The sequence below is a fragment of the Chanos chanos genome, chromosome 15 (genome assembly GCF_902362185.1).
Source record: "Chanos chanos chromosome 15, fChaCha1.1, whole genome shotgun sequence".
NCBI classification, from domain to species: Eukaryota; Metazoa; Chordata; class Actinopteri; order Gonorynchiformes; family Chanidae; genus Chanos; species Chanos chanos.
The window spans coordinates 14,224,669-14,237,004 of record NC_044509.1 but is presented as its reverse complement, the minus strand read 5'-3'; the positions used below and the strand labels follow the sequence as shown (position 1 = coordinate 14,237,004).

Genomic DNA, 12,336 nt, shown 5'->3' with positions numbered 1-12,336 from the left:
ACACACACACATACACACACTCTCTCTCTCTCTCTCTCTCTCTCTCTCTCTCTCTCTCACACACACACATACACTGTAATGGTTTATTTCCTCTGAACATACTCACGCTTTTTTTTCTCCCAGTGCTGTCTGGAGATAAAAAAAGGAGCAATTTCAGAAATCTACAAGCAGCTATCAGTGAATATACAACTGCATGCGCCCTGGACCCATGAGAATGAGTTTCCTCTGGAACACCAATTTCATGACTGATTGAGGTAGAGCTTCCTGGCTGTCTAAACAGCAGCAAACATTTAGTCACCGAAACCCCAAATGGTGTCCTATGAGAAGTCAGTAGACTCAGATCCTATTATGATCCAATTCAGAAGTCCCACTGAAACCTTCTTAATGGTATTACGTGAGCAATAATGATAGTGTTGGAGTGTTTAGCCCTGCCAAGTTTTCATGTTTCTCTTGAACTATTTGAAATTCATCTTTTCCAGTCAGGCCTACGCTAAGAAGAGAACTTTACGTCACTCACGTGCAGTAATGCTTGGCGGTCTGGAATTCGACACAAAAGTGTAGTGCTACATTAAGAGAAAAGAGGAAGGCCTGACACTGAAGTCTGGAAGACGGTGTCTTTTGGAGGCTTATGAAGGTGGATACGCCCGCCCTTGCTTCTGAGCTAATTTTATCAGATGTTCCGACACGGTCTAGAAGCATTCCATTATTTGCAGGACAAATGTGCCACCCCTTAGGCAGACAAATGAGTGCAATGCACTCCATGGAGAACAACATTGTTGACCTCCCCAGCTCTGCGGCTATATTTTCTGTCAAAGAATATATATAGTACAATCTTCAAAGATTTCTTAGCAAAATGAGACCACCTCTTTTTCGATGAAGCACAACGAACAAACATCATGAACATTGGAAAGTGAGAAGACTGGAATTTTTATTTTATATTCCGGTAGTTTATTATTATTTTTTTTTTTTATGAGGTATAGGTTAGCATACGTTTTATTCTGCTTAGATTCTGCTCTGAAGACAGCATACGGAGCATTAATGTGCCACTCGAAGCAAAGATTTGAGCATAAGACCAATGGTGTGTGTGGTGCTTTCAGCGGGGAAAGTAAAAACTGCGCCTTCCGCGCAGGTGATGTGGAAAGATCACACTTCTGAGGAGGCTTTGGCAATTCTTCACGCTGACATACAGGTCAAAGAGGTGGCCACTTAAGACTTCATCATCTTGGCTGCCAGAAAAGGGACCTTGAATTCAATCAATAACATGGTCACGTTTCTTCCTTTGCTTGCTGTTTTTTTTTTTTTTTTTACTCAGTCTTTCATTTCATTCTCTCTCTCTCTTTTTTTTAAAAATTTAAATTCCTTTTTGTATTTGGGTTCTTAATAACTGTAGTTATATCTGAAATGTTAAAAGGACCTTTTTTTTCTGGCAAGTTACTGATTCTATTAAAACTGTTACCATCATGGGAGCTGTAATTAATCTGAGAGCCTGAGATATGTTTAATACAAGTGTGTCTTGATATATGACATGTGAAGATACAAATGGAACAGGTCTGACTGAGGCTGGACTTGAATACCTTTCACTTTGCAAATCATTGAGATATCTCGTAAGGTACTGTTAAAATGTTCCAACCTTCTCTAATTTTCTCTAAATGTACTAGAGTTCCATTTTCTCTTATTCAGATTCAATTTACAACGTTCATTTATGTAGGTATGTTTGTATGTATGTATTTATTTCAGACCAGTTTGGTTGGCAAAATGCCATCATTTTGGGCTGTATTCATTTTATTTCATTCTGGTACATCAGTATACCATATGGAACTGCTACATTCAACATCCGCATCATCAATTATAACGCTCTAGCTGTGTCTGAAGGATTGTCTTTCATTCTAATATTTTGTCAGTCCAAGACATTAATTTTAATTAACTGCATCTGAGTCATTCCGTACAATACAGAGCTAGGCTTAAAAACAGATTAAAAGACATTGTTTTTGACTCACAATTAGTTTTAATATGCATTATCATTTTGACATCCTGACATTTACACTTGATCCACTTCTTATTCTTACCAATGTGAATATACAAAACCTCACCTCACAATTACACAAGAACAAGAAATATAAAACTCCCCCGCGAGCCCCCCACAATCTCAAAAGTACACTGCTATTTAAGTACTAACTAGCATACTGCACCTACGTACCAAGTCAATGTTTAATAACCAGCTGGATTTTATGCATAATATTGTTTTACAGTGCATGTCTAGAGGAAAAAAAAATACATACACCAAAATGCTGTGCTTCCATATGCTAGTGAATGAATTCATGTTATTAGGGGCGCCTACTATAAGGTCCTCCTCTGTCTCTAAACATGGCCAATTTGCATATCTGTTCTGCTTGTATTTATGCTCCTCTCAGTAGGATAAATTATACTGACAAAGCTTTTCTTTAGGCTGTTCTTTTATTCTCGGCGTTTAGTTCAACGTTATTTCCCAAACCAAAGCGAAATCTATGCGTAATTAAAATGTGATGGACATGTACCGTTGACCTGCTTGGAAGGTCATGTCTTGCTTTTGCGTGAGAGCTGTAAATTTAATAAGGAGTCACAGGGGTCGCTGCAAACAACCTGTGTTTATTGCACTCATTATTTCCAATGCCAAGAAAAGGAAATTGGATTCCACATGCACTGAGGTGATCTCACCAAAGTTAGGCCCACAAATTTCAATCACCTTCTCCCACGATGCTTACAAATCCATTCAGGACACCTCCCCCATGCCTCACCATTTCTTCTTCTATTGTAATAATTGTATGGTCTACTGTGAAACACATGTGGTCAAATGTATGAGATCCTTGGCATATATTTATTTAAATAAATGTGGATGTCAGTAAGAATATCATAATGTGAGCTGAGTGGGAGGTTATAACGGTTTCTCACCCAGTTATCCTGTAGTAAAAATGCAGATTTAAGAAATATCTACTATGAAACAAGAATTTCTTGCACTTATTTGAAAAAAGTACATTTTAAAATAATATACCAAAGTCACATTATGTGTTTGTCATAAATGTGTGGATTCGTATTCATATCATATATAGCATGTTGTTTTCTGTTTTCAATGACAAAGATCAGTGTCGAGTGAGTGATGATCATAAAACAGAAATTCAGTGAGAGTGTTACATGAACCTAGCCTCATCTTTTTGAAAAACAAAGAAATACGCAAACCTAGAACAATCCACTCCAAACAGCCGCTGACAGACATCTTGTTCGGTGATAGTTTTGTTGTAAATGTACAGAGAGACTTATAAACTGCATGTTCAAACGAAACTGAAAAACGGTGACATGAACTTCACTGTTATTTTTGTTATCATACAGCTGCATCTGAGACGCGTGAAAAACAGCTGTGAAAAAATAAACAGCGGCGTGCAATTAATTTCACTTAAAAGGGTTCAGTGCAGTCATCCCTGTAAAAGTCCCTGTGATCTGTAATGACAGGGGATATTATTCGTAAGTGATCAACAATCACTAATATAACAAGACCCCCTAGGACGTGTAAATGTGTTGGTCATCTGAGGTTTTCAGTTTTCAAAGACCAGATTTCATGAGATAAATGTTATAGGTCATGAGAGGAGTCCAGCTTAAGGCATTTGATTAGTTTCTCTGATTCCTTAGAACAAATCGTACTTGATTTACTGCATGTTGTGGACATAATGGATAACATCCTAACCAAAATGCTGGTTTGCCAATAAACGTATTCTACTTTGCATCCGTCTTTCTCCGCGTGCTGCAGTTTCGCAGAATGGATTTTGCTTCTTCTCTCACAATGGGGACAGAGGAGGACAGACATCAGTCTCCAAATTATCTGAAGTTGTTATGAGGATTTTTTTTTTGCAGCAATTTCCATGAATTAAGCCAGGGTTTCATCAATGGAGCCACAGTTTTCTTTAGCATTGTGCCTTGTTCTCAACATTGAGTCATCCAAAAAAAAATTCAATAAAATTGACAAAGTCAGCTGGAAAGGCCTAGAGTTATCTCTGCAGTTTACAAAGGCTGACTAGAGGATATTCTGTACAAATAAGAAAATATATATATATATATATATATATATATATATATATATATAGATGGGAATATATATATCTATATTCCACAACGATTCTCAGATGCCAAACATGAATTTAACATACGTCATCCCGACTGCCAAGTTAATGAGAAGGGTTTGTGGACTGACAAGGACAAAATTATTTTAAAACGGAAAACAAACAACAACAACAACAACAACAACAAAAACATGGTTCTATTTTACATGCTAACATACGCCATAAGAGTCACACAAGCGACTGACATGATTTTGTGTGTTTTTCAGGAAAACTGGGGAAACATTCAGACTTGATAATGCTTTGCTTTTTCGAGCAGAACAAGTGGCTTTTGGCTTGGCTAAAATCTGCCACACTCCATTTGCTCTGGCACTATTGGAATGGCTTTTCTTCGGGGGATATATAAATCAACATCTCACATCTCCAGGTGTGCAAATACTGCATAAAACACAAAACAACAATTCCCATTTAGATCCAAACAGCCTATAGTCTGCCGTGTTAGGCGTTCTTATTTTGATTTGTGACGTTAATGTGCAACAGAAAATGTGAGTCATTTCATGTGGCGTGCACTCTTCCAAACTGTTATCGCACACTCACAGTATTTTTTTTTTCTTTTCTTTTTTTTTTTTTTTGGTTATAAATAAAATAAATAAAAACCATCGTACCACTTTGGGCTAACTAGATGGATTCTGAGAGCTAGTCATCAACGGAAGGGAAAAAATAGCAAGAATACCCCCTGTTTATACAACAGGGCTAGAATTTCGACAGACATTTGCAGAAATGCTGAGTAGACTGAAGAACATGTCAGGATATTATTATTTTTTTTTTTTTTACAATACAGCATGGTGATTTTTCAATAGCAGCCACACAGAAAACAAGAAGATAATCAGCTCATTTTACTGATTGACAGCAATGCATGATTTGTCTGGTAAGGTCTAGTCCACAGTCGTATTCATACATATTAATGATGCACCCTGAAAGGCTCAGAACTTCTTTCATGACTGTCTCTCAGGAAACAGTGCAAGAATGCTTTACAAAAAGAAGTTACAGGTGATGGTTGAGAATTCTGTAAGCTATATTTAAGGTATGAAACACTCATCAAATAATCAGAGCGTGCAGGTCATGAACGAAAGCCACTGCTGCACAACATGACAAAAGCAATAAAAGAATTCAACATTTTTCAGCCATAACTTTTGAGCTGCGAGCCGTGTGTCCTATCTCAATTCATAACACGCAAGGACACTCATCACCCACTTCTCCTCGGAGAGAAATACAGAACCATGCATGCTCCACATTACAGATGCTGCATCCTCACAAAGATCATGTCCATCCATCAAAAAAAAAAACATGTTTTAAACAACAAAGCTGAGAGGTTAGTTCTACTTTTGTTTATGGGCATAGCATACAGTATTTATATTTCAGTATTTCCTCTGCATATTTCCACCCCTCAGCTTCAGAATCAAACAACTGTAAAAGCCTGATATATAAGGATTCGGCACGTTGTGTTAGTGACTCTGGAGTGATGCATGGGTTTCCCATCTTGAATTATCCACCCCAAAAGTCAACCGAGGCTGATCCCCCCCCCCCCCCCCCCCTTTAATAACGATCGTTAGCTTGCACAAATGACTGGTTGGTGGTTCCAGCTCAGTTCTTCTTCCTCAGACGGCAGGCTTCGTGAAAAGGCTTCTTGAGTTTAGGCCTCAGATCGTACAGAAGGCAAACACGATCCTATTTCAATTCACTCCTGTGCCTATAGATCGGGATCATGATCTAGCGATTAGAAGAAAAGGCCATGGTTACATTTCTATGCAAACGGCGTCCTGTCATAATCACGGTCTACTTTGCGGCACTGAGCGGCGACAGCCGAGGGAAGCTTGACCAGGGGTTTGCATTGGCCTGGACTCTTCAATCCCTTTTACTTTTTCATTTCGGTTTAAGCTCTGAGTCACATGGAGGTGAAATCAGCGGTAGACTTGTCCCCTGTGCTCTGTAACACATTGTTTCCCACAGACACGTAGCCTATCTTATTGAAACAGCATGGGACATCACAAAGACAAATCCAAAAAAAAAAAAAAAAGATACCATATAGGGTGAAAACTGGGGGGTGGGGGGGGGGTGTTTGTGTGACTAGACTTTCATGTACACTCCAAATTATAGGGGTGTGTGTGTGTGTGTGTGTGTGTGTGTGTGTATGTGTATGTGGTGTGTGCATGCATGTATGTATGTGGAACTCAAATTGTTTAATTACCTACATGTACACGAGTCTCTGAAAGCACATAAGAAGAACATTGAGATCCACTGCCTCAAATAGCACCATTATACACACACGTTCTAGACTAAATAAAATGTCCATTAAAAGTTGCTCTCAAAAGCATCCACAGTAGCCACTACAGCCCACTCTATTATTCTGCAAAAAAGGACCTTGCTGTTTCTGGTGCCGTGCTCTTGGCAAAAACACTTTCTTTCAGTCCCTAAAGCCATGAATACACACATTGTCCACTTCCTGTGCACTCTCGGCTTATGTCTGTAGAGTCAGAGAAGGGGATTTGCCAGTATATCTGTGCGTGCCCGCATGTGTGTGTGTGTGTGTGTGTGTGTGTGCGCGTGTGTGTGTTTGTCTGTGTGTCTCTGTGTGTGCGAAGGAGAGAGAGAGAGAGAGAGAGAGAGAGAGAGAGAGAGAGAGAGAGATCTATACGGAATTCAAACTTTTTTTTTTCTTTTACCTTTCATCAGAAATCTTATTTCACAAATAAAGCTCGAGTGCATGCACACTTTCTATTTTCTAGTTGAGGTTTAGGTAAGATCAAATAGAGACGTGGAAAAACGAAGGGCTTCTTGACCGTTTGAATGTATCGTTCTCATTCCTTTCATCTGTCATATGTATATGAAATTTACGCGTTCCTGTTCAGTTTAACACATGACAGCAGAACTTGACATGCAGCGAGATAAAAACGCATTGCACTTACTTTAAGACGGCACTGTCGCCTTGTCTGACGGTGATGTTGTCCTTCAAATAAGATTCCCCACTTCGAGCTGGCACTCCTGCAGGTACAAGAAGTAGAAGTCTTAGTGCAACCACAACCAGGCATTTCCAAGGCAGTGCAAGATAACCAGCGATGCCCATTTTCCGTCGTTGCCCCGAAACGTCCAACTAAAAAAGGTTCAGTACTCCGTGAACGAGGATTAAAAATGTGCTCAAAAATCAATTCCGACAAAATATCGCTGTGGCAATGAGTCCGTCTATGTCTCGAATCTCAGATTTACACAAGGTGCAATCAAAAACCTCCAAGTACAATGTTTTTCAGTTGCCTTTGAAAACTTCCGACTAGTTAACGTAGAAAATGCGACGAGGAGGTGCGGATTTGGTAAAACGTTGCTGTCTTCTCTGCTTTACAGACGCTATGTGCAATCTCCAAGAGATGCGTAGATGCTCGCTCAAAGATGCATCAGCCTCGCACGCGCGGTGTACTCAGACAGTTCAGTTTTTTGGGGGGATAAACGAAACAGTTACAAGGGAATCGACACCAGTAATTCAGTCAAATTATTAATCTGCTTTCACTCCAAAGAATTTTCTTCTGATGCCTGTTCTTGAAACACACGCAAGGTATTAGCTTCGAAGTGGATACTGTATGCGCTCAGACAGCAGCGCTCTCCCTCCCCCCTGTAGGTTAGAAAAACTGACTGGCCATCAGACTTAGCATCTCTCTGAACTCAACTGAAATGCATGCGGTGATGGAACTCAACGTAGCTAGTTACCAAGGCCATGACGGTCCCATGAGTTTACACTTTTTTTTCCTTTGTGGTAAGCATGATCCAGATTGAGAGACTGTATATGATTCTGTATTATTATTTTTTTTCTATCCTCGTGTACTAAAGCCCTGTCTGGGTGAGCTGGCACTAATTCAGAGGCTATTCGCTTATTCACAGATGACATTTTAGGAAAGAGTTCACATTTTCGTACATACATGCTTGGCTGACTAAACGAACTTCGTTCGTTCTGGTGGCTATGTAACAAACAAACAACAACAACAACAACAACAACAACAACAAAACGGATTTAGAGATGGATTTAGACACTGTACATTTAGGACAACCAAATTATAGATGGTAAAAACATCCAATTTTATCTTAATGGTGAAACTCTCAAAAATATGACTTTTTAACCGCAGATTACTCATTACATTGTGTGTCTTTCCAGCCAATCCAAGTACTGTGTTACATATGTCAAATCAGAAGTTTTAGGTTATTTGCCACATATATTGTTGCTGATGATCAACAAACATCATTCTGGCATTAGGCAAATGTAGTTTTTATAGCCATTTTCTTTTTGGTCTATTGTCCTCTTACTGCATCGTTTCAAACGGACACTATTTACTTTGACGTACAGTTCATACATGGGGGACTAGGGGTTAATTTCAGGCAAGAGGCAAAAATGTAGAGTCAACAGTAGGGCAAAGCCCATTAACAAAGATGTTCAATTAGAGGCATAATATAAACCTTCTGAGTAGAATTTATCCATTGCTCTATCCATGTCCCATATCAACTCAGATTAGGTTGTTTTTAATGATGCAGTATATGAGAGGCTAAACCTCAAAGATGGTGTACGTCAGCAGAAAAAGACTTAAGCAGCCTCGGGAGACCATCAGTCTTCTATTGCTACATCTGAAAGATGACAGAATGAATATGTGGCTTAATGAACAGCGCACAGACCTGCACAACAGCCTGCTGATGGACTGTTTTCAATTTGATTGTTTAAAATTGATTATTTTTATTATTATTATTATTATTATTATTATTACTAATTCACTGAATTAACAATGTTGCATGCTGTCTCAAAGCTTCCCATAGGATGATATGAGAAACATCCTTTGTTCATACTGAAAGCTTTGTTGTCTTTCTCTAGAAACAATGATTATAAAAAACTATAAGACAACATCTGTTAGTTCTTAAAGGCTTTAAAAAAAAAAAAAGAAAAAAAGATGTCCACCAAAATGGTCAAGGAGTCTCTTGATTTTTTTTTTCTTTTTTTCTCTAAGGTCATTACCCCCCGAAATTATAATGATGAACTATGTCATGGGGGGAAAATGGAATGTGATAAGACTTAATTAAAAAATATATATCTTTCAGTGGTGGAACCTGAGCTCTGAGATGCGGGGCTAATTCAATGGCTTTTTAATTAAGCTCTTCAGCTGACCTAAGCAAATCTTAGATGCACTGCGCTAATTAGATGTGTGAGAAGAGTCTCCAGTCAAACCTGAGTTTAAAAATAGCTCAAGATGCCGTTAAGCCAACAAGCATAAGACGTACGACGTAGGAGAGCTTTATTGTCATTGTTCAGGACAACGAGATTCCAGAGCACTCCCATGCGTTCAATAATGGTCATTTTGTTTTTAACCATAAACAAATTAATTATGAAAGCCATGCCAAGTTTGTGATCAAGCAAAACAGGTTCTGAGCAAAAGAAAAATGTTTCAGAGGACACTCACCTAATTTGCAGAAAAATACCATTATCTATCATGTTACATGTTTACTGTTGGTTTTATTGGAAACGATGATATCGCTTATATCACTCCAGTAGTGATATTGCTAATCACCGCACTGCTGAATGTATAGATTTATACGGATGTGCTGCCCGTGTAAGAGAAACTTGAGGTCTCCTATAAGAGGTGTGCTAAGTCTAAGAGATAACACACTTCACGCGTGATCAACCATACTCTTTATTGCACGCTGCACGGGAGAGTGCGCTTCCTCGTGGGCAGACACAGTCTCTCCGAAAACAAAGAAACTCAGAGTATTTATACAGTGGAATAAACAACATTACATATCACACAGGACGAGGCGGTCTCTTCCCACTTATTCTCACTTTCCCAGTTATGCTATACCTGTTCCAAGAACTTCTATCTTGACTTTACCACAAGCATGCTTGATGCTTCTCTCTCTCTCTCTCTCTCTAGCGAGTGGGGTGTCTGGGTGAGGGGTCAAAGCAGTTTGGCACTTTCCCCAGTTACCTCTTGCACTACTTAGTTTGTCTGCACTACTTCCTTTGTCTGTTATTTTCAACTATGACCTTTTAATGACACTTAGGGTGTCAGCTACAAAATTCTATGACACACAGAACACAACATTAACGTTTAGAGAGTAATTAGTATAACTAAAATGACAGTTGACAGTTAATTAAAATAACAATCATCCATGGTTAATCCATTCAAAATATTTCTCTCACACGCTCTTCACATCTTTTGGTGCATTATTGAGTTTTATTGTGGATTGGTTGATCAAGTTCAGACTAAGTCATCAAGAAGTTTGTGTGATGGATCGTAAGAAAATTGTACATTATTTGCAAAGTCTGATAAAATGATGTGTTCCAAAGTTTTTAGTGCCTATGCTGTCTCAGTCATGTGAGATTGTGATGGTCAGTTTTGCACAGATTACTTTCTTTTCTTTTGCATCTTGTTTGTTTGTTTGTTTTCAGGGCTCTCTAGCATGTCATTGGTACAGAACAAAACTAGTGATTCTTTTCAGGTTTCTGAGCATCTCTCACATTGTCAGGCTTGTTACAGTCCCTCACTTGGTGTTAGCACGATGACAGTGGCTAAAGTAGACGACTCTTTGTGGGGGGTTTTTCCGCAACTGCTTTGTGAATCCCTGGCAACCCTGGGGTGTATCTCGAATACAGTTGTTATATCTGAAGTGGTAACTTGAATATCCTTAGGAAACTGTCTCTCCAATCATGTTGTGTCAAGCAATATGATGTTTACCATTATAACTGTAAGTACACCAATAACATATTTATACCTTTTCTAAGAGACAGACAGGTTTTTTTTTCAGACAGGTTTAGCTGATTGTTAGAGCTTTAGCTTTCTTAACCTGTAAGTACAGCATGAAAACAGCTTCTGTGACAGTCACACTTCAAAGCACATTTTCTCAGTTAGTCGATTAATATTAGGCCAAAATTTCAACGTGTCCACAAGGAGAACTGCAACATATCATGGAATATTTCTATTGGAAATAGCACTTTAGCATAACATTACTCTACTAACTGCGAGATCTTGCTGAGCGGTGTAATTTTCTGAGTTTCTCTTGTTGTTGCCAGCAGCAGGGTGGCGGTGTCACAAAAACCTAAAATAATGAATCTCCCTTCTGTTAAGTCACACAACTTCTTTTTCCTGATGAGATTGTGGATTTTTTTGTTTGCTTGATTGTTTGATTGGCTGATTGATTTTTGTTTTTTAACGCAGAATCATTCATGAGTCAAATATGTTTCGTTTCTCAAGAACAAATGAAACAACCCACTAGTAATTGCTCGACCTTACCTCCGGTGTAACTCGCAAATAACCCCGGCAAGATTGTGACAGTTTGCCACAAGCACAAATACATAACTTCTGCATAACATCTGAAAGTGAAAACTGTAATCTGGAATGTCAAATCCTCTTCTCGTAATCTGTTAATTTCATATTTAATGGTATGATATTTTGTATGTGTGTGCTGAAAATCCATATTTAACCTAAAGGTCAAAAGCAATTTGGAACAGAGCAGTAGAACATCAGCTTGCAATTCCAATGCCCAAGCCAGCGGTAATGGAGGCTCACCAACCTTGTGGAGTTTGTCATTTTCTGGGAGTGGGTGGCACTCACTTCAAGGTAAATGCACTTTAATATTACACTTCTCTCAAAATTTCACTTAAATAGAAACATTACATAGAGAGAAAAAAAAGAATCATCCACATTCATTCAATGTCAGATTACTGTTGACATTTTGGAGGAGAGAAGCAGAGGTGTCCATTTTTATTTCAGGTGGTTATGCACGTAATTTTGAAGGAAACGTCAGAGTGCTGAGAGCAGCTGGTTGCATGACATGTTCAATAATGAAGCTCCGGATGATGTTTTGGTCTCCGTGATTCGGATCTGAGCGTATACTTTGTAGAAAACATCCCTCATTTCAGCCACCAACCCAATATGTCACAAAGCAAGGCTGTCTTGGATGTATGCCTTAGACCTTTAAATGAATACATTCCTCTAGAAGTATCCTACTCCTTGTCACAATAGCCTCAGCCTTCCACACATTTTTGAAGACATTCTGCAGAATCTCAAAATGTAAGATCTATATTGTTAGCATGTCAGCACTACGGACTCTGATTTCATAAAATTTCAGTTTTCAGCATGCATATTTAATGCATGCCTTTTAATAAACAAGACTTCAAGAATTCAAGTCGTCCATTCATGGGAGCTCACCATATGCGTGAAATTTATAC

The 12,336-nt window shown here is 38.7% G+C and overlaps 1 protein-coding gene across 1 annotated transcript in view; it reads right to left on the bottom strand.

Moving 5' to 3' along the window:
* The window catches only part of opcml (opioid binding protein/cell adhesion molecule-like), a 55,978-nt gene extending 48,769 nt beyond the window's left edge, over positions 1-7,209 (bottom strand). The window contains exon 1 of the mRNA XM_030792239.1: positions 7,052-7,209. Within this exon, the coding sequence (XP_030648099.1) occupies positions 7,052-7,209 (158 nt within the window). The remainder of the gene's footprint in view (positions 1-7,051) is intronic.
* Positions 7,210-12,336: the final 5,127 nt, after the last annotated feature.